Source organism: Aythya marila, assembly GCF_965140915.1.
Source record: "Aythya marila genome assembly, chromosome: 3".
NCBI classification, from domain to species: domain Eukaryota; kingdom Metazoa; phylum Chordata; class Aves; order Anseriformes; family Anatidae; genus Aythya; species Aythya marila.
Window position 1 is genome coordinate 9138912 of NC_139044.1, and position 22405 is coordinate 9161316.

The 22405-nt window shown below is 45.0% G+C and overlaps 1 protein-coding gene across 11 annotated transcripts in view; it reads left to right on the top strand.

The window, feature by feature from the left end:
* RIN2 (Ras and Rab interactor 2) overlaps window positions 1–22405 on the top strand; it is a 299965-nt gene that overhangs the window by 102676 nt on the left and 174884 nt on the right. For 10 of the 11 annotated variants that reach the window (XR_014317184.1, XM_082756878.1, XM_082756889.1 and 7 more), the window contains one exon: window positions 18549–18625. The exons of the other annotated variant lie outside the window; for it this stretch is intronic. Coding sequence is in view for 9 of the 10 variants with exons in the window: in XM_082756878.1 (XP_082613004.1) it covers window positions 18549–18625 (77 nt within the window). In the remaining variant the exon portion in view is untranslated. The remainder of the gene's footprint in view (window positions 1–18548; window positions 18626–22405) is intronic. 11 annotated transcript variants of the gene reach the window in all.

The window sequence follows — 22405 nt, forward strand, 5'->3', positions numbered from 1 at the left end:
AAGTGGTAACAATGAGCATGCTACAAGAGGGCATTTTTGTGGTGACCCCTTGGGTTGGGTGGCTTCTCCAGGCCATCCCTCGAGCAGGAGGTGTGCGAGGACTGCAGATGGCAGGACTGCAGGACTCAGCGGGGCTGGGTGGAGGTGGTGCTGCTCTGGGTCATGCAGCCAGAGGTGAAATGTCGGTGCTCCACCCTGGAACAGGCCTGGTTTCATTTTCTCCCCAGGAGCAAAGCAGAAACAGCGTAAGGTTGCAGTTGGGAGGCTCAGGGGATTTATTGTAAATTGTTTAATGTAAATGGGAGCCCTGACTGTTTTTAGAAAGTGATTTATCGAGCTTCTTGGGACAGCATGCATATCAGTCTTCACTAAAATGGTCATCGGCAAGCACCATGATTAATGCATATAATATGAAGAAAAATGGCTAAATCTCAGTGTGAAGTAGGGAAAGAACTAGTGACAGTAATTAGATAACTTAGAAGCCTCCAAATTAAGCCTGTATGTGTTGAACTACATGGTGTGGTAGCTGAAGAATTGGATTAAATAGTCTTCCAGCCATTAGCAGATAACATCGAGGACCTGGTGGCTGTGCAGGAAACATGAAGCTTTGAAGGTCCTTGGGTATGTTTGAAGTAGCCGAGTGTTAATCTGATATCTTGATAAACTGGAGAAAAGGTCTGAAAAAGACAGGATGAAATCTGAAGGGAACCAGTAAAGGTTCTGCACTGTGGTGTAACCAGATGGGGAGAGCTGACTGCAGCTTTGTCTCCCAGAGGCAACTGGGGCTGTTGCTGGTCATGGCTGAGTTCACGCCAGAAGTGTCATTGTGTCTCAGAGAGCCAAAGGACCATCCCACGAGGCACAAGCAGGAATACAGCCGGAGAGCAGTGGAAACGATTCTTTTTAACATGTGTAGAGTTTATATTGTGCATAGGCACAGCTGACTCTGTCTTGAGGTGACATCAGTATGTTGTAGCCATTTTTTCTACATTGTTCAGATTTGCAAAGGAACTGCACCTAAGTCCTGAAGGTATCTGTAAAAAAACAAGCCATCAAAAAACAAAAACAAAAAACCAAAGCCTAACAAACCTATCAGCTGTAAAAGCACAACAGGAACTGGGGGGAGCTGCATTATTTGTCGCCTGAAAATCTCTCCCCACCTGTTTCTTTATTAAAGGTTGCTGTTAAAGACTGATACCACAAACATTTCTGCAATATGTGCAAACAATTTTCTCTTGGGGGGGCACATGCAGATGGATATCTGGTTGCCACAGAAATGCTTGCTCACATTTTGGTGAATGTGTTTACAGAGAATCAGGTTGTCTTCAGATAGGTTTTCATTGGCTAATTTCAGTAGTGGTTTACTTCAGCAGTATTGCTGATACTGGGCATGGGTTGCAAGATAGATTGCAGCAATCATCTTTTCCATTTGAGTGAATACCACTTGTTTACATCCCCAAGAATTTCCTTTTAGTGTACATTCATTAATCTATTAGAGTAAAGGATTACTCTAATTTCCCTCTCATTAGTTATGTATATCTTTTTCACTTTGCAATCTAGGAATGTAAATTTATAGTTTCAGTTTTATATGCAAAGAGCACAAGGATGGATGTCTGCAGTATGTAACTCACTCTGTTTTGCTAAATGTATTTACTTAAGATGAGGCAGCCTAAGCACTTAAGTACCTTACTGATGATACTGTTGAGATGGAAAAATGAAACGATAGATTTGCTTCTGTTTTGACTGAGATGGAGAAGGGTGCAGATACCTTGTGTGTCTGGAATGTAAGCCTAAAGGAAAAACCTTAACAAAATTTGGGGTCCTATACTTAGAAAAACAAATAATCTTTCATCCTGCATAGATGCACTGCATGTGGCAAGGAGGTGAGCTGAACAGAAAGAAGCAGTTCTAAAAGGTTGTTCTATAAGGTGGTCTCATACAGCAACTTTGCAAATATTTGCTCTGCAAAGGACTAGGTTCAAAGGCAGCCAGAGTAGACTCAAACCACTGGCACCAAGGCGAATAAATTACCCTGTCTGCACCTGTGCAACCTGTGCCTTGGACAGCATGTTTGAAGTGGAGACAGAGGAGCAGAGAGACAAGAGGCCAGGGTGGAAGGCAGGTTCTATCAGCCCTAAGGAGCTGTTACCTGTCCGTGTTACCTGTCCCCGCAGCTGCTGCAGGGAGCTGGCAGATGGCTGTGCCACAGCGGATGAGAGCAGGAGGCTGTTCGGTTGGGGCTGCTCCCCAGCACAAGGGCTGTTGCACCTCACACACAGGGCTCCTGCACTTGAAGCCAGCCTGCTGTGGAAAGGACAGGCCATTTGGCCTCATTGTCGAGGATTAATCTCCACATAATATAAAACGCTGATTACATCAAAGTAAGGAAATAGTTAATGGGATGTCTAATGTAAAAAACAAAAACAAAAAGAGAGAGATTGTAAGATTGTAATAGCCTTATGCATTTAGAAATTTGAGGGAGCTTAAAGAGTACTAGAGTTGCTGTGCAGATGCGCTGGGACAGTTTAAACGCAGAGATTCATGTGCAGGCTACAAATCCCCACAGTGGCAGCATGCGTATGGCAGAGCCCATGGCAGCTGCGCTGTTGGGCTGTCCTCAAGGAGCGGAGGCCAGGTGGAGGGCAGGGCAGTTGCAGGACCATCCTACTTCCCGCAGCCTGCCGTAATGGCAGTGGCACCAGGAACTGGGCAGAAAGCGTCATGGTTCGGGCAGCATTGCAAGGAGGTGTGGCAGAAGGGTGGCGTGAGCCACGGGCAGTCCATGCTCTGGACCACACTGAAGCATCCTGTCTGTTTCAAACCCACGTGTGGCCCCAAACCCTTGGGGTAAAGTGGGGGTCAGAAGCACAGGCGGCAGCAGAGGGCTGCAGAGGCAGGGAGGCACCAGGCTGAGGGTGGGCCAGAGGAGCTCTGGGTGGGTGAGGATGCGTATCTCTGCCTGCGGACTCAGGGGCACACAGGCACCCGCACCTGCCAACAGTGTGCTGCAGTGCTGACGTGCCCGGCTGGGATGCAGCAGGCCTCAGGCCTGGACTGGGCTCTGCGCTGCTGCTCCCCTTGCAGGGTCTCACCACCCGCTTACGTGTCCCCCAGTCCGGGTGCTGGCCCTGCACCTCTGTGCAAAAGCCAGTCCCCTTGCTAGCTGTGCTCTCTACCTGGCAGTACTGGCTTTGGCTGACTCAAGCTGAAGCTGCATGATGGGGAGAGGAGAGAGTAAACAAATGGTTAGAAGGCAAGAAATATTTCAGAGTTGTCCAAAGTAATTTTTCGCTCTAGGCTGTTGCTGACCCCATTCCCTGCTAGGATGCAAATGAGAAAGGACAAGGCTGAGACTTCAGCTCTCTGTGTCCACTAAAAAGTCTGAACCAGTAGCAAGGAAACAGCTGAGAGAGTTTCAATTTCTGACTTTCTGTCCATATTTCCTGTTTAAATCAGAGATTTTGGTGAAGGCATGAGAATAAATAGTCAAAGTGGGAGCCTTCATTCCTTTGAGGTTAAACGTCAAATACCAGGGCTTCTTGTTTACTGGAAGAACGTAGAGACTTGCAGTCTGAACACCTCACAACACTATGGCATTATTCCAAAGCAACGCACATCACTCACACTTATTTCTGTGCAGACTCCCAGGGTGCAGCGGCTGGAATCAGCAGAGAGCACAGTGAGTGCTTAGGAAAAGGGTAGCTGATTGCCAGGTGGCAGCAGTTCAGGTTTGAAGCAGAACAATGGATGGCAGTTTCACAAATGAGATTTAATGGAAGTGGAAGCAAGAGACTTGTGTGGTTTCCCTCAGTCACAAAGAATGCAGAGATGTCAGCCTCTCTCTTGTATCCAGTTCAGCTGTGCCAGCTTGCTGAAAGAAATACTGCAAGTACAGTTATGCTGAGGAGACATCTGAAGTACCACGTCTGTGTGAAAATGTGCGGTGTACCCTCCTTTCTGGCTGGATCACCTCTGGACTGAAGCATCCAGATGTCCCCCAACCCACGGCAGGGTTGTTCATGTTTGGCCCCCAGAGTGGCACGCAGCACTGGCTGGGGGCATTGGCGCTGAGTGGGGACATGCGCTCAGGTTTACAGAAAGCATAGTGACACTGCCCTGGATTTGCACTGCTGGTGTCAGCTCCGCAGGGCAGAGCAGCCAAGATTAATATCCCAACTAATGTCACTTCTGCTGTTGACTTGAAGCTTATGACTTAAAGGCAGGGTTAAAAGCAAGGACCAGGTGAAGAGCACTGCGAGGGTGAGGCTGTGCTGGGAGGTGTTCCTGGAACTTTGTGCAAGAGACACAAAATTCTGCCAAGAACATAGCGAAGCAGGTGAGTGAGGCTGCGTCATGCTGTGAGATAAATGGGCTTGAACTGGACATTTATCTGTCATGCAGCCTGTTATTAAGCTTCATTATGCCCACTTCTGCAACAAACTAGAAGCATCAAGTGATTTGGAATTGCTCATGCCTGTGCAGACCAGTTGTGCACAAACAGGAATCATTATGTATAAAGCACGCCGAGTACAGCAGCAGTGGCCCAGGCCTTCATGGTTCTTGTCGAGGGACGCCTGGAGGCGATTGGCACCGGAATCTCCCAGGGACAGTGGGCTCATGGAATTGGGCAAGGCAGGCTTTGCCCTTGTTGGCAGGTGGCTATTTTTTGCCTGTGCTAACCTCAGTTTCCAGCTGCCCCGTAATGGCGATATGGCTGAAACATACAGCGGGGAGGTTGCTTCTCTCCTTTAAGCTCATGACATCCCTGCGTCCTGTGCTTGACATGACAAAGTCTCTCTCTTTTCTTCCCAAGATAAAAAATAAAAATTCTCCCCTAGATGTAATGGAGCATCTATTCCTTTCTAGCTGGCTTCTTGCCAAAACGTGCTTCTTGCAAAAAATAGCTTTTTTTCATTAATGAAGGTAATATACATGCTGGTTCATCAAAACAAAGCTAATGAAAGAGCTGTTTCCATTCAGAAGGAGTTCAGTAACTCTAGAGTAGCTGTAATTAGGCCAATAAGTTATTAGGAGTTTCTGGCGGTTCATCTGAGGACAGGAACTAGCCAGAGATCTGTTCTTTTCTTGTGGTTTTGCTAAGAACCTTCCTTGTGCCAGTTATTTCTGACCGGAGTGTGGCTGATAATGGATAATTTTGCACAAGTGTTGCATTTGTCAAGGGAAATATCTTGATCCAAGGCCAGTTGTGCTTAGGTCTGCAAAAGTTATAACCTGCAGGCAGTTCTGCCAATGCCTCTATGCATTTCCTTCTACAAGCAGCAATTACTACTAGCGATGGGTGTGTATGCATGTGTGGAAAAAACAACCTCCTGCAACAAGACAAAACAAAAACAACACTAGCATTTTCAAATGAAATACAAAAGCTGAAAATATTTGCCAGAATCTTAATATGACAGAAATAAGTCACCCACTGGAAAAAAAAGAAATTATGACCTTCTCTTTAATGGTCACTTGCTGTTGTATTTAACATAAACTCTTGCTCAACCATTTACTGCTCCACAGTACTTATTATTTCTGATTTCTTCACTGTTTGTGTTTAGATATGCTTACTTGTCCTCAGATCTCAGCTGATTCTCTAACCCCACAAGCCATCTGTTTGCACTGAGGCCAAGGCAGAACCTTTTCGACTTCATAGGGGCTCTGCTTATGCAGAGGTTTATTCCTTCAAGGCTTTTAATTGCTGGATTTACACATCTGTGGAAAGCGTCCCCTTCAGGGAAACCTCTTCTGCATCTTGCTCTTGTTTTGGGTATACCTTTTGGGATAATGGGGAATCCACATGATGGAGCGGGATTCAAGCGTGGGGGCGCACAGCAATACAAAGTACAACCAAGAGAGTCAGAAGAAGAGGGGGACAGGATATGGGTGCCCAAGGTAAAGCACTTCATAGGTGCCTCATTTCAAGGCAAATGCACATCGCAATTTGTGCACAGCCCTGAACATCTGAAGTGTTCAACATGGAAAAATCAGGTGCGCCTAGAGTTACAAGCAGCCAAGCCATCTAGGTACACTGACAAAACCATATTTTATATGTGTGCTTGTTTTATACATAGGTAAAGCACCAGCACGGTGTAAAATCACAAACATACCCCTCTTAAACTGGTGCTCTCAGGCAGAAATGGTACTTTGCCGGAGATTTGATAAAGGATGCCTGTATAGGTGGCGGATAGGGAGCTTGCCGTGCCTAGTGTTCTCAGTCAGCCATTTCTCATGAGCACTTCCTCCAGAAGGGGAAGGAGCGATGTTCCTTCTCACTTCCCATGCACGTGAGCTGCCAGTTCTGAACTCCCCATGTCACATGTGGTTCATCATCATTCTCCTATTCCTCCATCCCTCCCTCCTTTATGTCCTCCAGCCCAAACATAACTTAGCATTCTTAAGAAAAATGCGGACCCTCTCCATTTTAGTCACACTGTCTGCTTTGTCTCGCTCATTCCACTTCTTCTGTGAGCGCTGCTCAGTTCCCTGTGGTGCCTGCTCCACAGCCCTGCTCGCTAAGCAGGAGAGCGGGGCTGCTGCCAGCAGAGCTTATTGGCACCAAGTCTGGTCCCCTACCTCTTCTAAACACTCCTCACAGCCTTCTTCATGATCTCCCTTCAGTTTCCCAGAGATTAGATTTGTATCTCTGAGAAAGTTCCCTGTCATAGCACTGATTTTTTCTTTGAAAGAGAAGGAAATTAACTATTTTTTTTTCATTTTTTTGCCCAATGTCATGAAATTTACGTTTCACAAAAATCAGGTTCGGAGTGCACTCCCTGTGTTAGAAGCAAAGACACAAACAGACCTCACCTTTGTAGCTGTGAAATGGACAGGTCTTTGTGCGCCTGCAAATATCTGCTTGGGCTGGGATCCCTCAGTGTCAGTCATGACATGGCCTAGCACTGCAAGGCTAGGCTTGTTGCTTTCTCCAGGGGAATAAAGTTCGTTGCACAAGATTGGGGAAGGACATTAATTTAGGAGAAACACTTCAGCCCACCACTCACTTGTACTGAAGTCAGAAGTTAGGCGTGTCCCTGCATCAAGCATGTAGGGTTATTGCTTGTTTTTCTTGGTCCGGTAGTGTCAGGAAGCTGCACTTACCTGAAAACGTTTTGGGAAAGCAGTTGCCCTACGGTGTTACCTGTCATGCTGTTATGGGGGCACTGAGCCGGGCATGGGGCTCAAGCACCCCAGCAGTGCTACCCCATGGGCTCAGGGTGGCGGTTGGCAGTCCTGTGCATTCGCGAGTTGCAGGACACCTCCAAGCTGTTACATGTACTTGAGCTGGAGCTTTTTGCTGTTTTCAGCTTTGCTTTTTCAGCACAGGCTTTCTGGGGAGTAGGGCAACCCACACGGCCTCCTTTTTCCACCCTTGCTCCAAGGGCAACCCAGCACCCACCCAGATGTGCTGCAGAAAGGATCCTTGCTGTCAGTCAGCGCTGGTCTGCGATGGGCTCCCTGCATTGGCTTGCAGCGAGGCTCCCTGTCATGGTGCTACAGCTCAGTGTGCATTGATGATGGTTGCTGGAGAGCAAGACAGGAAAAGTTTTACAGTGCTTTTGTTCGGTATGTGTGCCATCAGCAACCTTTGTGTTAGGCACAGGCCCTCTGATCCTGTGCAAGTAAATCAGCATGCAGTAACCAAAGGACGTGGATGAGTGCTTAAACTCATTGCTGCCTGAACACCCATCGTGAATGTTTAATTTTCAGTAATCAGCATTCATAACTGCAAAGATACAGAGAGCACTCTCTGAACACGTGTCGGGCAGTGCAAGCCAACCCTTGTGAAGCTGTCGCAGCACATAGGGGTGCCCTCAGCTGTGGGGACGCTGCATGATTTATAAAGGTGTGCCATACCCCCCCTGCAGTGTTTGGGCTCCTTGTTGTCGGTTGTTAAGTGGTGATAACAGTAAAACATTAGCACATTCGTTATGGATACATCAGCATAGCTTGGTTCTCTCAAATCCTAGGCCAAGCCACTGTAGTGCAAGCACCATTTAAAAGAAGAAAAAAATACTTTGCCCTTCTCTCCTCCTGAGAGAAGGTGGATGATTCTCACTACATCTAAAGGCAAGCAAAGGTTTCAAGGCCCCCTGCTATCTGGTCCCACAGGACTGAAGCAGTTCCTGGGTGTGCCGAGGTGTGCCAAGACTGCGGCCGCCAGGAGTTAGGTGCAGCGCTCTGCAAGTCTGCGCTCCCTGGTGGGTGGCTGCTTTGTGTTGGGACAGGCTTCTGGGGCATCCTGCTCCCTCTCGTTTGTTTGGCAGGGCCTGCCAGAGACGATGGGGTTCAGGGTGAGACAGGGAACAAGTTAAAGGATGTTGATTCCTAGGTCATACCTAGCACACTTGCATGTTAACAACCCCAAAGATAAAAGAGTAAAAGACTGTGCATAGATACTGAAACCAAAAAGAACTGGCTTGACTGATGAAGTCTGTCAAAGAAAGGAAGGGTCAGGAGTTTAGCAGTGAGGAAGACTTCTGGCCTTCATCAAAAGAGCACCGGAGTACACCGGACAACCACCCAAGGACTCCAGTACGCACGTGGATAGGGGTGGGAATCTGTGTTAATGATTCTTCAGAGACTTGATGAATATGCAAGAGACAGGAAATGCAATGAATATGTACTTGTCCCACTAATATAAGCACACTGCCAGTAACCCTTAGTGTGTGTGTGTTAGGCGGAGCAATCTCCCATGCATCTGGCGCTGTAATAAAGAATACCTGCTTAACAACTTTGGTTATTGAGTTTTCACTGTGTCAAGGGGGTGCTTCTGGAGCAAGGCAGTGACCCTGACGTTACTGCTAACCCCTCCAGCTTAAGTGAGAGCTAGTACCCAGGTGCTGAGCACTGCTGCACATGTACGCCCTCTTCCAGCAGTAGCTGTCTCCGGGACTTCTGACAACATACTATCAGTACTGTGAGTACCTGTGGTCCCTAAATGTTGGAGTTGGGTATCTAGTGCCTCTACTCCAGCCCACTCATGTGATTGTTTCAAGCAAGGCCTTTCTGCACCCTTACCTTCTGTCTGTTATAAATAAAGTCTCAACTCAATCTGAATTTAGTAATATTTATAAAAAGAATATTTACAAAAATTATAAAAGGCAAGTAAACAGCGCTGGTTGTGCGGGGAGTCTACGGTCCTCCAACACGCACACACAAACATCAAACATTCTAAATATATAAAACATTGCTTTTACATACTAAAATCGAGTACACCTATACAATCAGAAAAGGTAACAAAAAATCCTTTAAGTTCCATGACTTAACAGTCTACATTTTCCGTTCCTTTTCTTGATTACATAAAAGTCTCCATTTTCCATTTCTTTTGAGCAATATGTCTCGCTTTAAGTTGTCAAGCAACTCAGTCTTCAGGCCTTATGTATCCCGTTCTTCCCAGATCGAAGAAAAGCATATCCATCTCCTTTTCAAGGCCAATAGGCCTGGGTCAAAAGGCACGTCCAGGTCAACAGGGGGCGTAACAACAAAGGCCTGAGATGGCTGTAGCAGTTGGATCAGTAAAGGAGCCCGCAGCTCCCTCACTCTCTGGCAAGCCACACATTTGTGACTGTGGCTCCACAGGGCTTTTCAAGGCCTCAGAGACTGCTCGCCAGGTGCTGAGCAATCTCACTGCAACCTTGTCATTTTTAGTTGCAGAGTCGTCCCACACCTTGACCTCAGTTTGGTCCCATGTTTCAGGATCATAAACTGTCTGATTGTTAAGAAGGAGAATAAGCTGTAAGGTTACCAGGACAGTCTTTGTTCCTAAGGACGTATGATTCCCCATAACATGCAACTGCTTACCAGCGAAGGGCAGTTGTGTGTGCGACTCTGCTTCTCTCAGCTCGAGCTTCTCTCCAGCTTCGGTGTGCCCATTTCCAGTGACTTTCTGTACGAGCTTCTCTGAGCAGTTTGCTGAGTTTGGCCGAACCTATCTTCATGAGGCGATCAAAGTGCCTGTTCCCGTCCTGGTCTCCATTCTGCCAGCCTGTTCCTTTTCATTCCTTCTTTCTGCTTCTATATTGATGACGTAACTTCATCACATCGTGTTGCCTTCTCTTTTTTTATCCTGAGGGCAGGGTCCCCTCTTATACCCTTCTCCCCACAGCAGTTCTTTTCCAAACAACTTTTCATTGGTCAAACAACTTTGAATGTAACAACAACAGCAAACACCCAGAAACTTCCATGCCTTTATGGCTGGAGAACAAGAAACCAGAGACTGCATGGAGTCTCCTGAATCACCCTTCTTTGTTCCCTCTAAACTCTTCTACATTCCTGATGGCCTCATCATTAAGAGTCTGATGTTACCATCAACCACGGGGCTTTCCAACCCTCATGGCCACACTCCCACATCTCCCCCTTCTTTATTAATATCAACCATTTTCTCGACATGAATTACCACTCCATATAGAACACATGGTGTCTGCTTGATCGCAACAGTTCCCGGAGCTGTTGGCTAGCAACTTGCTTGTTATTAAAGCAGGAGTGGTTCATTGTTAACATTAAACCTGTGCTACAGAGGGTTAGGCGTTTATTTCAGTAGCCCCTCTTTGCTTCAATGGAAACCCAGGATTTTCTCTGGGAGCCACATTACCTTCCCGTAGCCTTGGGAGCAGCACTGAAACACTTCAGGCTGGAAACATCAGGTAGGAGAGGGAAAGGAGTTGTAGGGAAAAGGGTTTTGAAAGGGCAACGCTTCCTGCTGATATTCAGGATACAGCAGCATCTTCTCTGTGCTTTTCCCTCACACAGCATGTGAGCTGCCTTGAAGGAGCTTGACTCTGACAGAGGCAAATTTGTATTGTGCCAGCAAATCCTCTGAAAAGAGTGGAAATGCAGATCATTTTTTAAGTCATCTAGCACCAAGGCTGAACAGGATTACAATTTTAATGAACTGCATGCTGATTTAGAATAAAAAGACAAGAATTTATTCCAACTCATATTACGACTAAAATAACTTTTCCTCTATCAAGCCCAGATACAAAATTGTCTGAGTCTGGATGGGAAGCATGTATCTCCGTGTCCTCGTGAGTGCTCTCCAGGAGTGCTTCGTGCTCGGGGGGCTGTGGCATCCCTTAGGGCGGGATCCCCGATGCAGAGGAGCAGAGCTCATTACACCTGTGCTGGTCTGCACCACTATTACTTGGGCTCCTTGACAAAGCTCATTCATAACTTGCTGATGGAGCCACCTAGTTCCAGTTACTGCCCAATTCTAATAACCCTTGTATGTACTCGGAATGCTATTTTGCCACTGCAAGATTGACTGCACCTTAACAACAAAAAAAGGCATGCTGAGCTGTGGACTTGTTAGCTGTGTTTTCTGAGAAGGTACCTCTCATTACCCAAAAACCAAAGGTGAGTTGTGGGCATTTGAAGGCAGGAATTGGCAAGTGCTGGGTGCTGTGCTGCTGCTGTAGGGGCCATGGCCCTGTTCTGGCAGCTAGCATCGTACCACGCAGGCGATGTTGGTATTGGTGTGGAGTTTGCATAAAGACCATGCTCTTCTGCAGTTTTCAGGACAAACACCCTCAAAGTCTGCAGGACAAGAGTGGATCAATTAGGCAGAAATTTTTAGTTCTTTGAGTTTAGGTTCATTGACAGAGTTGATTTTTTTCCAGTGCAATCAAAATAAGCCTGGCAAAATCTGCCCCTATTTTCTGTACAAAAGCTGAGTGCTCTGTTAAGCAAAATAACAAACTATGAGCTTCTATACTAGCTAAATAGGGCAGCTGTTGTTGGAGTAGCGTACCAGCAACATCCTTTATTTCTTCTCAGAAAGGAGCTCCTGTGTTTCGCAGAGCTCTTCTCTTATCTGTACTCATCTGCACCTGATGCATCTCATAAAAATGCAGCAGATTTCAGATTTACATACATTATTTTATAATTGCATGCATCCAAGTCTAAGCAACTAAAAGCATTTGTGTTCAGACGGTGTCTTAGAGAATTCAGTGACAGTCACAAGAGATTTTCTCAGATGAGGAGGTGCATTTCTTTACAGCATGGGGGTGGGAACCTGAACCTGAGCAAGGATTAAATCTTTCTACTGTTTACAGAAAGGATGGCTAGGATTCCCCATCTCCTTCCCATAGCTACAAGCCTGTTCTGTTTTCTACACTGTTTTTTTCTGCATACTTTTACCTTAGGTGCACTTCAGTCTCCTTGGACAGGCACAGACTCTGAATGAAGGGATAGGGTTTTCATCATGTCTGTTAAGAATTGCAATGCTAAATTTTCCTTGGCAGCTGCAGGAGAGAGAGAGAAGCATATGTTTACGTGTTAGCAAACGGTTCTGCATAGGGCTAAAAGCGTACCTCCCCGTGTTTCCTTTGCAATGTCTTAGGTCTGGTGAACAATCAGGAACGTTTCCTAAACAAAACTGTAATGAAAACATTTGGTTTTCACATAATAATATTGTGCAGAGAAAATGTGACTCCTTTCCTGCTCTTTTAACCTCATTGTCTTGCATCTTTCATGGTTTTTCTTTGTTTTTTAAACTCTTGCCTTTGTGCTGGTACTTGTCTGAACAGTTGCCTCAGGTTGCACATCACATCCTGAGCATGTTTTTGACATCTTTGTGTGCGGCTGGCACAGTACATGTGCTGGGGCTGGAGGCTGAAGGGCATCCTGACCTCACTAGCTCTGTTTCTGAAGAGAGGTAAAGCCCTGGCCGAGGAGTCCTGCTGTGGTGGGACATCGCCAGCACCAGGGCAACGTGAGGGGCTGTCCCAGCACGGTGGGTGAGTCAGAGCCAGGCCTTGGCCCAGCATTTCTGAGTCGGGTTCCTGGGGAACCCCTGGGCTCAACCCTCCCACCTGGTGCTACTGCTGTGTTTTCATGGCCTTGCCTGCATCTGGGATGGTGTTTGCTACAGGTTAGAGGGTGTTCGGATGCTCCTCCATTGTCAGCAGGTTGAAGTCACCCTCTGTACTTCACCTGTAGCTCCCACCAGTTGGTTAGGATCCCTTACATTTACCACTGCTTTAAGGATACAGTGAAAAGTAATAAACCGAGTCTTTGGTCAAAAGACTGCTTATGTAAACAAGAACGTTTTCCTCGGATTCAGTGCTTGGGTAACATTCTTGCTTATTACATTTGTAATAAAATTGATGTTACTACTTTTTGCTCAGTTATTGCTTCACAGACAGCAGAGCTGTGACAGTTAGCTGGATTATTTTTCCATTTAATCATTTGTGGAATTGCTAATTAAATTCCAATTGCTGAAGCTTTATTAATGATAATGATGTGAAAGCCAGGGGAAAAAAAAAAAAAAAAAAGGCTTGATTTTTCTGACTCAAGGCTGAATGTGTGTAACTGACCATTAGAAGAAAACTATTATTTCAGCATTTATTGTGCAATTCAGAGCTGGAATTACCAAGAAGCACTTGGAATGCCAGAACATCCTCCTCACACTCGCTTTTCAGCTTATTACCAAAAGCCATTTGCGCACCCTAATTGGCAGACTGTCTTTAAGTGTTTTATAATTCAATTAACATCCAGAACTGCAATAAAGCATTTGAGTAAATGAAAGTAATTTGTCTTCAAGTGACTTGCAACACCATATTTGCAAAAGGTTATCCAACTGTATTGTATGCTCTTTTCGATTGTTACACCAGTTACTTGACTTTGGAAAGAGAATTGCTAATCTAGCAAAAACGTATTGCTTGTAGTGAAGATACATTGAACAAACTAAATTGTTGAGCCATTTTCTGGATTGGCACAGCGGGCCATCAGCTTTTCTGGATGCTTGTCATTTCCAAGGCTTTATGACTGTGCGGGATTTAATCCTGGTAATAATACCAGGTGAACTGCAAACCTCCTTTAGGTGTAAGCTCGTTACTTTGGAGCTGGTATTTTTCTCTGCAGTAAGGAGGAAGGGAGCAGAAGCATGCTTGAGCAACCACGAGGTCATAGCTCTACCTCCATCACCTCTCCCTTCAATCTCCAGAATGTCCTTTTCTTCTCCTCTGGTCATTTAGAAAACTGCCTAAGCTAGAAAACAGGTGTGACAGCCACCTATCCTAGCACCCCATTTCTAGAAGTGAGCAGTAGGGGATACTTAGAGAGAAGTACAAGCACCAGAGCATGTACGGTTCAGTTCTTCTTTCTGTGCATACCCTTGCTGATTGCTCAAGACAGGGTTTACAGCAGCTGGATTTCCCATTTAGATTACTGTGGGTAATATTGCTGACAGGCAATCAAGGGAGTATCTTCTTCTGGGTCTGTCCTATGTTGTTACCTGTCACAGCATCCTCAGTGAATGAATACTTCCATTTTATAACATGTCCTGCTTGTTTGCAAAGTGTGCCACCTTGAAGTTTCAAAACGTGGAAGAAATTGGAGTTGACACCTTTAGCACATCACCTTCTGACCATGTAGACTGCCTTCTTTTTTCCTTTGTGTGAGCTTAGCCACCTGAGGGCAGCTGATGACTGCAAGGTGTTGTAGAACACTGGGGATATATCTCAGTCACAGGAAGATGATTTCAAAAATTTTTTTTTTTTTTTTGAGAATTGAAAGTCTTAAACTTCTCTTGGTGGTGAGTTATATAAAGAAACTCTGAAGATCACATCATTTAGTAAGGCCACAGTCTGGCAGTGTAGTTGTATTGAAACAGAGACCTTGGGTGCTGATAACATGATCACAGAGAAGCAAGGTAAAACTCTCTTTTCCAAGAAACTTAGTCTAAATTCATGGTGAGACTCTTGAGGTCAGAAACCGGATCCACTTATCCTGAATGAAACAGCATCTGATATAGATGATGGTGTTTTTTTCTCTCGCTCTATCTTATTGTTCTTTGAAATAATTATATTTCTACATGAAGTCTCTTCACGGTTCGCTTCTACTGACAGATGCTGTTTCTGAGGCTAATTAGACCATGGAGTATGCCTGAATAGTACAGCATTACTGCAGAGTAAACACTTTCATCCTTCATTCAGAACAGTAATGACTTTGCCTTTGAGTTTGCTGCAAGGAAATAACTGCTATTGGGAACGTGTAGAGGCCATGCCAGGGGAGTCCTTGAATACTGTCCCTGGACTTATGTGGAAAATAGCTGTTGCCTTGCCATAGCTGTGATTGTGGGGTCTGTGGCTAAGGCCAGGACCTGAGGCTTGGCAATTTTACACGAACTAATTGACCATCTCTGGTCAAGCATGGTAAGAGTATGCAGAGAAAATGGGTGCTCTTGCCAGTTGTCGTGGCACAGAGAACAGCAGCTTCACAGAAAAATCACTTCTAACCTTTCAGATATGTGTTGCTCTGATGAACTGTGGTCTTCAGGAGGTCTCTGGCCTGCCTTTCTCCATCCATAAATGAAGTCTCAACTCAATCTGAATTTTGTAATATTTATAAAATAAATATTTATAAAAGGTATAAAAGATATAAAAAATATAAAAGGTATAAAAGCTATAAAAGGTATAAAAGGCAAGTAAACAGCGCTGGGTGTGCGGGGAGTCTACGCTCCACCAACACGCATACATGAACATCAAACATTCTAAATATACAGAACATTGTTTTTACATGCTAAACCCAAGTATGCCTATACATACGTACAATCAGAAAAGGTAACAAACAATCCTTTAAGTTCTATAACTTAACAACAGTCTCCATTTTCCATTCCTTTTCTTGATTATGTTATAAATGAGGTCTCAACTCAATCTGAATTTTGTAATACTTATAAAACAAATATTTCTAAAAGGTATAAAAGCTATAAAAGGTATAAAAGGCAAGTAAACAGCGCTGGATGTGTGGGGAGTCTACGCTCCACCAACACGCACACACAAACATCAAATATTCTAAATATACAGAACATTGCTTTACATACTAAATGCAAGTATGCCTATGCATATGTACAATCAGGAAAGGTAACAAACAATCCTTTAAGTTCCATAACTTACTAAAATCTAGTACGCCTATACATACATAAAATCAGAAAAGGTAACAAACAATCCTTTAAGTTCCATGACTTAACAGTCTCCATTTTCCATTCCTTTTCTTGATTACTAACAAGTTGCTCTCTACAGGTAACTTAAAGAAGGCTGTAGCGAGGTGGGGGTTGGTCTATTCTCCCACGTGCCTGGTGACAGGACGAGGGGGAATGGGCTTAAGTTGCACCAGGAGAGTTTTAGGTTGGATGTTAGGAAGAACTTCTTCACTGAAAGGGTTGTTAGACATTGGAACGGGCTGCCCAGGGAAGTGGTGGAGTCACCATCCCTGGAAGTCTTTAAAAGACGTTTAGATGTAGAGCTTAGGGATATGGTTTAGTGGGGACTGCTAGTGTTAAGTCAGAGGTTGGACTCGATGATCTTGAGGTCTCTTCCAAACTAGAAATTCTGTGATTCTGTCTACATTTTCCCATTCCTTTTGAACAATATGTCTTGCTTTAAGTTGTCAAGCAACTCAGTCTTCGGGCCTTATGTATCCCGTTCTTCCCAGATTGAAGAAAAGCATATCCATCTCCTTTTCAAGGCCAATAGGCCTGGGTCAAAAGGCACGTCCAGGTCAACAGGGGGCGTAACAACAAAGGCCTGAGATGGCTGTAGCAGCAGAGGGGCCCATGGCGATGGCGTAGCAGTCGGATCAGTAAAGGAGCCCGCAGCTCCCTCACTCTCTGGCAAGCCACACATTTGTGACTGTGGCTCCACATGGCTCTAAGGCCTCAGAGATTGCTCGCCAGGTGCCGAGCAATCCCACTGCAACCTTGTCATTTTTAGTTGCAGAGTCGTCCCACACCTTGACCTCAGTTTGGTCCCATACTTCAGGATCATAAACTGTCCAATTATTAATAAGGAGAATAAACTGTAAGGTTACCAGGACAGTCCTTGTTCCTAAGGATGTATGATTCCCCATACTGCGCAACTGCTGACCAGCGAAGGGCAGTTGTGTGTGCGGCTCTGCTTCTCTCAGCTCGAGCTTCTCTCCAGCTTCGGTGTGCCCATTTCCAGTGACTTTCTGTACGAGCTTCTCTGAGCAGTTTGCTGAGTTTGGCCGAACCTATCTTCATGAGGCGATCAAAGTGCCTGTTCCCGTCCTGGTCTCCATTCTGCCAGCCTGTTCCTCTTCACTTCTTTTTCCTGCTTCTTTATTGATGTAACTTCATGTTGCCTTCTCTTTTTTTATCCTGAGGGCAGGCTCCCCTCTTATACCCTTCTCCCCACAGCAGTTCTTTTCCAAACAATTTTTCATTGGTCAAACAACTTTGAATGTAACAACAACAGCAAACACCCATAAACATCCATGCCTTAATGGCTGGAGAACAAGAGAACCAGCTGGAGAACAAGAAACTGGAGACTTTATGGAGTCTCCTGAACCACCCTTCTTTGTTCCCTCTAAACTCTTTTATATTCCTGATGGCCTCGTCGTTAAGAGTCTAATGTTATCTCAACCATGGGGTTTTCCAACCCCCATGGCCACATTCCCAAATCTCCCCCTTCTTTATTAATATCAATCATTTTCTCGACACGAATTACCACTCCATATATAACAGTATCAACTAGAATAGCTGGAAGGAGGGAGGAATGCAGTTGGCTGAGGGAACGAAGCCCTGACATGCAGAGACCATAGGGCAGCCCCTGCAGACCCAGTCGTGGTTGGGCTGCGGCTCAGTTGAAGCAGCCACCTGTCCCTGGCCTCCCCATCACCTCAGGAGGCCAAGGGGCACGCACATGATGCCCCCCATCACATGCACAGGGGAAATGCCTTCTGCAAGAGCAAGACACCGAATCACGGCAGCTGCTGACGGCCTCTTCAAAATAATCATTTTCTGTGTGCAGATGAGGGCGAAGGCATCAAGCCGGCATGCATTCAGATGAGACAGGTGCTGCTTTCCCACAGTGCTAATTGTAGCTCCCTTCGCTTATTTCATGAGGGATCTGAGACCCAGCCCCTGTTTCCTAGCTAATCATTTCCTGGTGTCTCTCTGTGTGTATGCATTGTCATCCTGGTAAAAGTGGCAGCTGAGTACCCAGAGGCAGAGTCCTGGAGCTTGGAGTCGCGCTGTGTCTTGACTCAGTGCGGGTACTTGTCAATGGTGTGTTAGCAATAGACTTTTTGGTCAGTAAATGAGGTTTATTTGAAATATTTCTAGCACCTGCCCTCTGCTTTCACCCATCCATTTTCAGGTGCAAAGCCATAAGCTAGAAATGCTTTCTGAGAGTGACCTGTTAGCGCTTGCTCTAGCAAGCAAACAGCTCTTGCTGTTTCCCTTTCAACTTTTCCAAAAGAGCGTGGTGATGTGTTCTTGGGGTTTATCTGCTCTCTGCAAGGTGTCTTTAGGTATGCAGTTGCAGTTACCATGGAAGCAAATTACACACAAACACTTGGAGCAACGCATATAGCTGACAGAAGACAAATTATGCTAAGCTAACACCAAGGCAGAACAAAGAGCCTGTGCATAAGGGCCCATAGGCATGATTGTTGTGAGATTGCTGAGCCTTTGCCCCACAGAAGGACTCCAGTGTTTTTTTCATTATGTTTCTTAATAGTACTTGTGGCAGTTTTGAGTACTTGATAAAGCATCTGGGCTTTTTTTTTTTTTTTCCCTTTTGCAGCTCTCCATGAATTCCCCAATGACATCTTTACAAACGAGAACAGGAGGCATGGAGCTGTCATCCTGCACGTCCTTTGTGTAAGTTTTGTGACTGCATTTGTTTTCCTATCAGTTTGGACTGGATACCGTATGTTTGCTGACAGCTGATACCGCTCCCTACCCACAGTGTTTTCTGCTCTTGCACACGGACATTCCCCTTCTGTTCTAGTCATGGTTGAGGGTGAGTTTTAGTGACTCATCTGAGTATAGTGTTAATGCTCTCTTCTTAGTTTTTACAATAACTCCTAAAAGGCCAACCAACTGCAGCCCCTGAATGCGTGCTGTCAGCTGAATGAACTCATGCAAAGGGCTTTGCTGAAGCTATTGGGCAGCTGTGCAGTGCTGCCAGCAGAGCAGCGCAACCCCACGCTGCCAACTCTTGTGCCAAATGCTGCTGTGCAAGGAGATGCTCCCAGGTTGGTGGGACAAGGAGAACGTTCTCTGGCACATGGGACATGCTGGGACAGTTTGGTGATGTTATCAAGTCCTGGCTGCTGGCGTTTGCAGGCACTCTCCAGAGGGTGGCATCAAACAAGTGTGCCCCACTGCACTGTTGTCTCGCTGACTTTTGACCCTTTCACTGTCTTTATTATACTTGGCCAAATGCAGAGCTTAGAGACATGCTAAGTTAAACAACAGGCCAAAAACAAAACAAAACAAAAACCTCTCTCAAGTTGCTGAGGTGAGTATTTACTTCCTAAATACATCTAAGAAGTGATTGTAACTTCACATTTGCACAGTGGTCCTGGATTCGTCTGGGAATTCTAGAAAATGTTGGGCTTCAAAGTTCAGAAATGGGCCAGCAAGATTTTAGTAAATGCTGTTTTTAAAGTCTTACTAGTCAAAAAGGTGTGCAGTTTTGGGCTTGGAGTTTTGCGATCTCTGCTCCAAGCAAGTCATTGTAAATGCGGTGTATGAGCAAGGTCAAAATTCAGGATACTGGAAATAAATTTACTTGGATATAACCGTGGTGTGTTAGGTCACAAGACACTGTTACAAATCCATACAGGCAGCTGCAGTAATCTCACAGAAGGAAGCACTTTCCCTCCAGATCATTTTTTCAACTTTTGTTAGGTAGATAAAGACGATTCTTTTCTTTAATGTCTCCTAAATTTACGAAGTGCTGCCAACTTGGTAATCCTCAAGGGGGAGAAGACATTCTTAAGCAGCAAAGAAAATACCTGTTTGTAATGAATATTTAAAAGCATCTTATAATTTTTAGTCAACTTAAATGAGCAGTCACCATTAACTATGTTGAGTGATTCATGGTTTCTCTTTAAACATAAATTAGATTGTATTGTATCATGTAATGTGAGTGCTCTGTTATGATCTTATTTCGGCTAAACAGCTACAATAAATTGTTGAGTAACATCACTATTGACTTTGGCAAGCCAAAGGTTTCCAAGGTTCTATGGGAACAGTTAACTTTTGGATGTTTTAGAAAGCAAACCCTGGACCTAAGCTGGATTCTTCAGCACCCACAAGAATACTCCCAAAAAATCCAGATAAACCATCTCTCAGAGTCATACCTTGCTGCAGCTAGTCACCCAGAGCTGCTTTGTGTTTAGTGGAGAGAAAGACATCTTCAGCGGATCTTCAGCTGCCCCGTTGTAGATGTGGGGTAAAGGCCACAGGTTGGGTTTCACCTGCCTGTCTGTGGTCCACTCTGCAGGTCCTCCCCTACCTCTGTGCGTGCCCCACTTCAGCTGCGAGCCACAGGACCACCGGCTGCTAAACCACCGTGGCCACCATGCATGGGCAGCTTGAAAAGCCCCGCGCCACCAGGATCAGATTTCCGCGTTGTGCAAGCTCTGTGCCCTCCTGGCCCCAACTGCTGGACTGGTGCCCTTCTCCAAGGGCCTGGTGCGGAGCTTGGGGTTGTTTTTTAAATGGCATGGGGAACAGTGCTCCTGGGATTAAGTGGTCCTCAATGAACAGCCATGGAGAACATTCATGTGTCCCAGACAGCCTTGGCCTGCCGTTTCCTAATTTCAGAACGTTTGTCAGTTTTACTGTCACAGTCAGCATGTTGCGCGGCGCCTTGTGTGGAATTTCACACACAATGTAACATGCATCTTGGCTGATGGGTTTTATTTGTTTGTTTGCATGCTGGATGCTGATTATTTGTTTCTCTTGCAGTATTTGTAGCCTCACACAGTTTTTGTGTTTTGACATGGAAAGGTCACTCTTGATTGTTAATGCAAGAAGCTGTATTATCTGCTCTTAATCTGTATGGCAGATGTGTAAACCACATCATGAGGTCTTGCAAAATACTGGTACATAGTTTGTCCCCTTGTAACTCTACTGTGGGTAATATAGAAAAGTGTTATGAGAGTTTTTTAAGAAAAGGCTTACGTTCTTATAGTTAAATTCATCTCAGTATATGAAAAACAGCTTGCAGACTCTTGTGTAGCCACTCTAAGCAAAATATGATGTTTATAATAACATGCTGTTGCCTTGTAAACTTGTGTTTCTTAGATTTCAACACAAAAAATGTTTAAAAAAAACCCAAACCTGGAGTTACAGGAATAATTTTATAATGAGACCATGAAAAATAAGGGTTGCTAAAGTAATTCTTAATCTAAGTGGAATCTGTACCTCAACATGTCTTTTTCCAGGCTTTTTAAAAGAGGCAAGACCTGGACTGTATTTTTTCAGTCTTAGTAACAGTGAAATCACACAGTATTCTCATACAGTTGACTACATAAACTGTGAATTGGGCTGTTTTCCAGTCTATTTCAAATTATGATTTGGTCTTCATAATTGCTCTCAAGATAATTTGTTTTTCCATAGCTTTTTTGTCAGCTCTGAACAAGCTGAACATACTTTAACATACAACAAAGTAGATTTTTGAGGACTGAAAATCAAAGGTGAACTACCTGCTTCAGAATAAAAAGAAAAATCTGTTTTTAGTAAGAACTAGATGTAAGCATCTGTTGTCCCAACAGAAGCATGTCTGGTCACTTCCCCTCTAGCAAGCAGATGCTTCAGTCCCTTGGTGCGCTCAGCAGCTTTATTGGCTCTGAATAATGCGGTGGGTGGAACAGATGATCCCTGCCCAGCTAGCAGGACTGCCCATGGGCTGTCTTGTCCAGAACCCCACCACAGACAAGTCTGCGTTCAGAGGGGCATGCTCCACAACTACGCGGCTCCAGACAAACCCTCGCTGCTGAGGCTGCTGGAAGGTATACAGCCCATGACCACGGGCATCAGCTGAGAAGTTTCCCGGTGTCTTTCTGCCCTGAGCTGTGAACTTGTGAATCCTTAGGACAAACTTCCCTGTCTTTGGGCCTGGTCCAGCCTGTTGGATGCAGTAGGAAGCAGACAGAGCAATGGCAAATGCTTTGTCTCCTCTTACCATGGAGTATCTGTAACCTATTGTCAAAGAGAGAATTGATACTTTGAAAAAAGACAACTGTCAACTTTTAGCAACCTGTCTCTTTAGTCTTGATTGAAAGGGGTTGTCATTGTATTGGGGTAATCAATCTCCAATTCTGATTTTACCCTCAAGCAATTCAGTTACCAAATGTCTGATCAAATTAGAGCACGCACAGAACTGTACTTTGTAGGAAAAGACGCAGACAGAACCAACTGTCTCTGCAGGTTTGAGGAGACCGAGCTGTAAAATGAAAGAGACTTTGTTAAACTGTTTTTATTTATTTTACTAAAACCTTGTTCTCTTTCTCCCAATCCCCTTTTGCCAACATTTTTATGTTACTTTCTAAAAGACATCAAGGTAAAACTTGTTTATCAAAAAAAAACAGAGAACCAGGGGTCAAATTGTATGAACTGGGACTTTGGGGGATGCATTAAATAGCC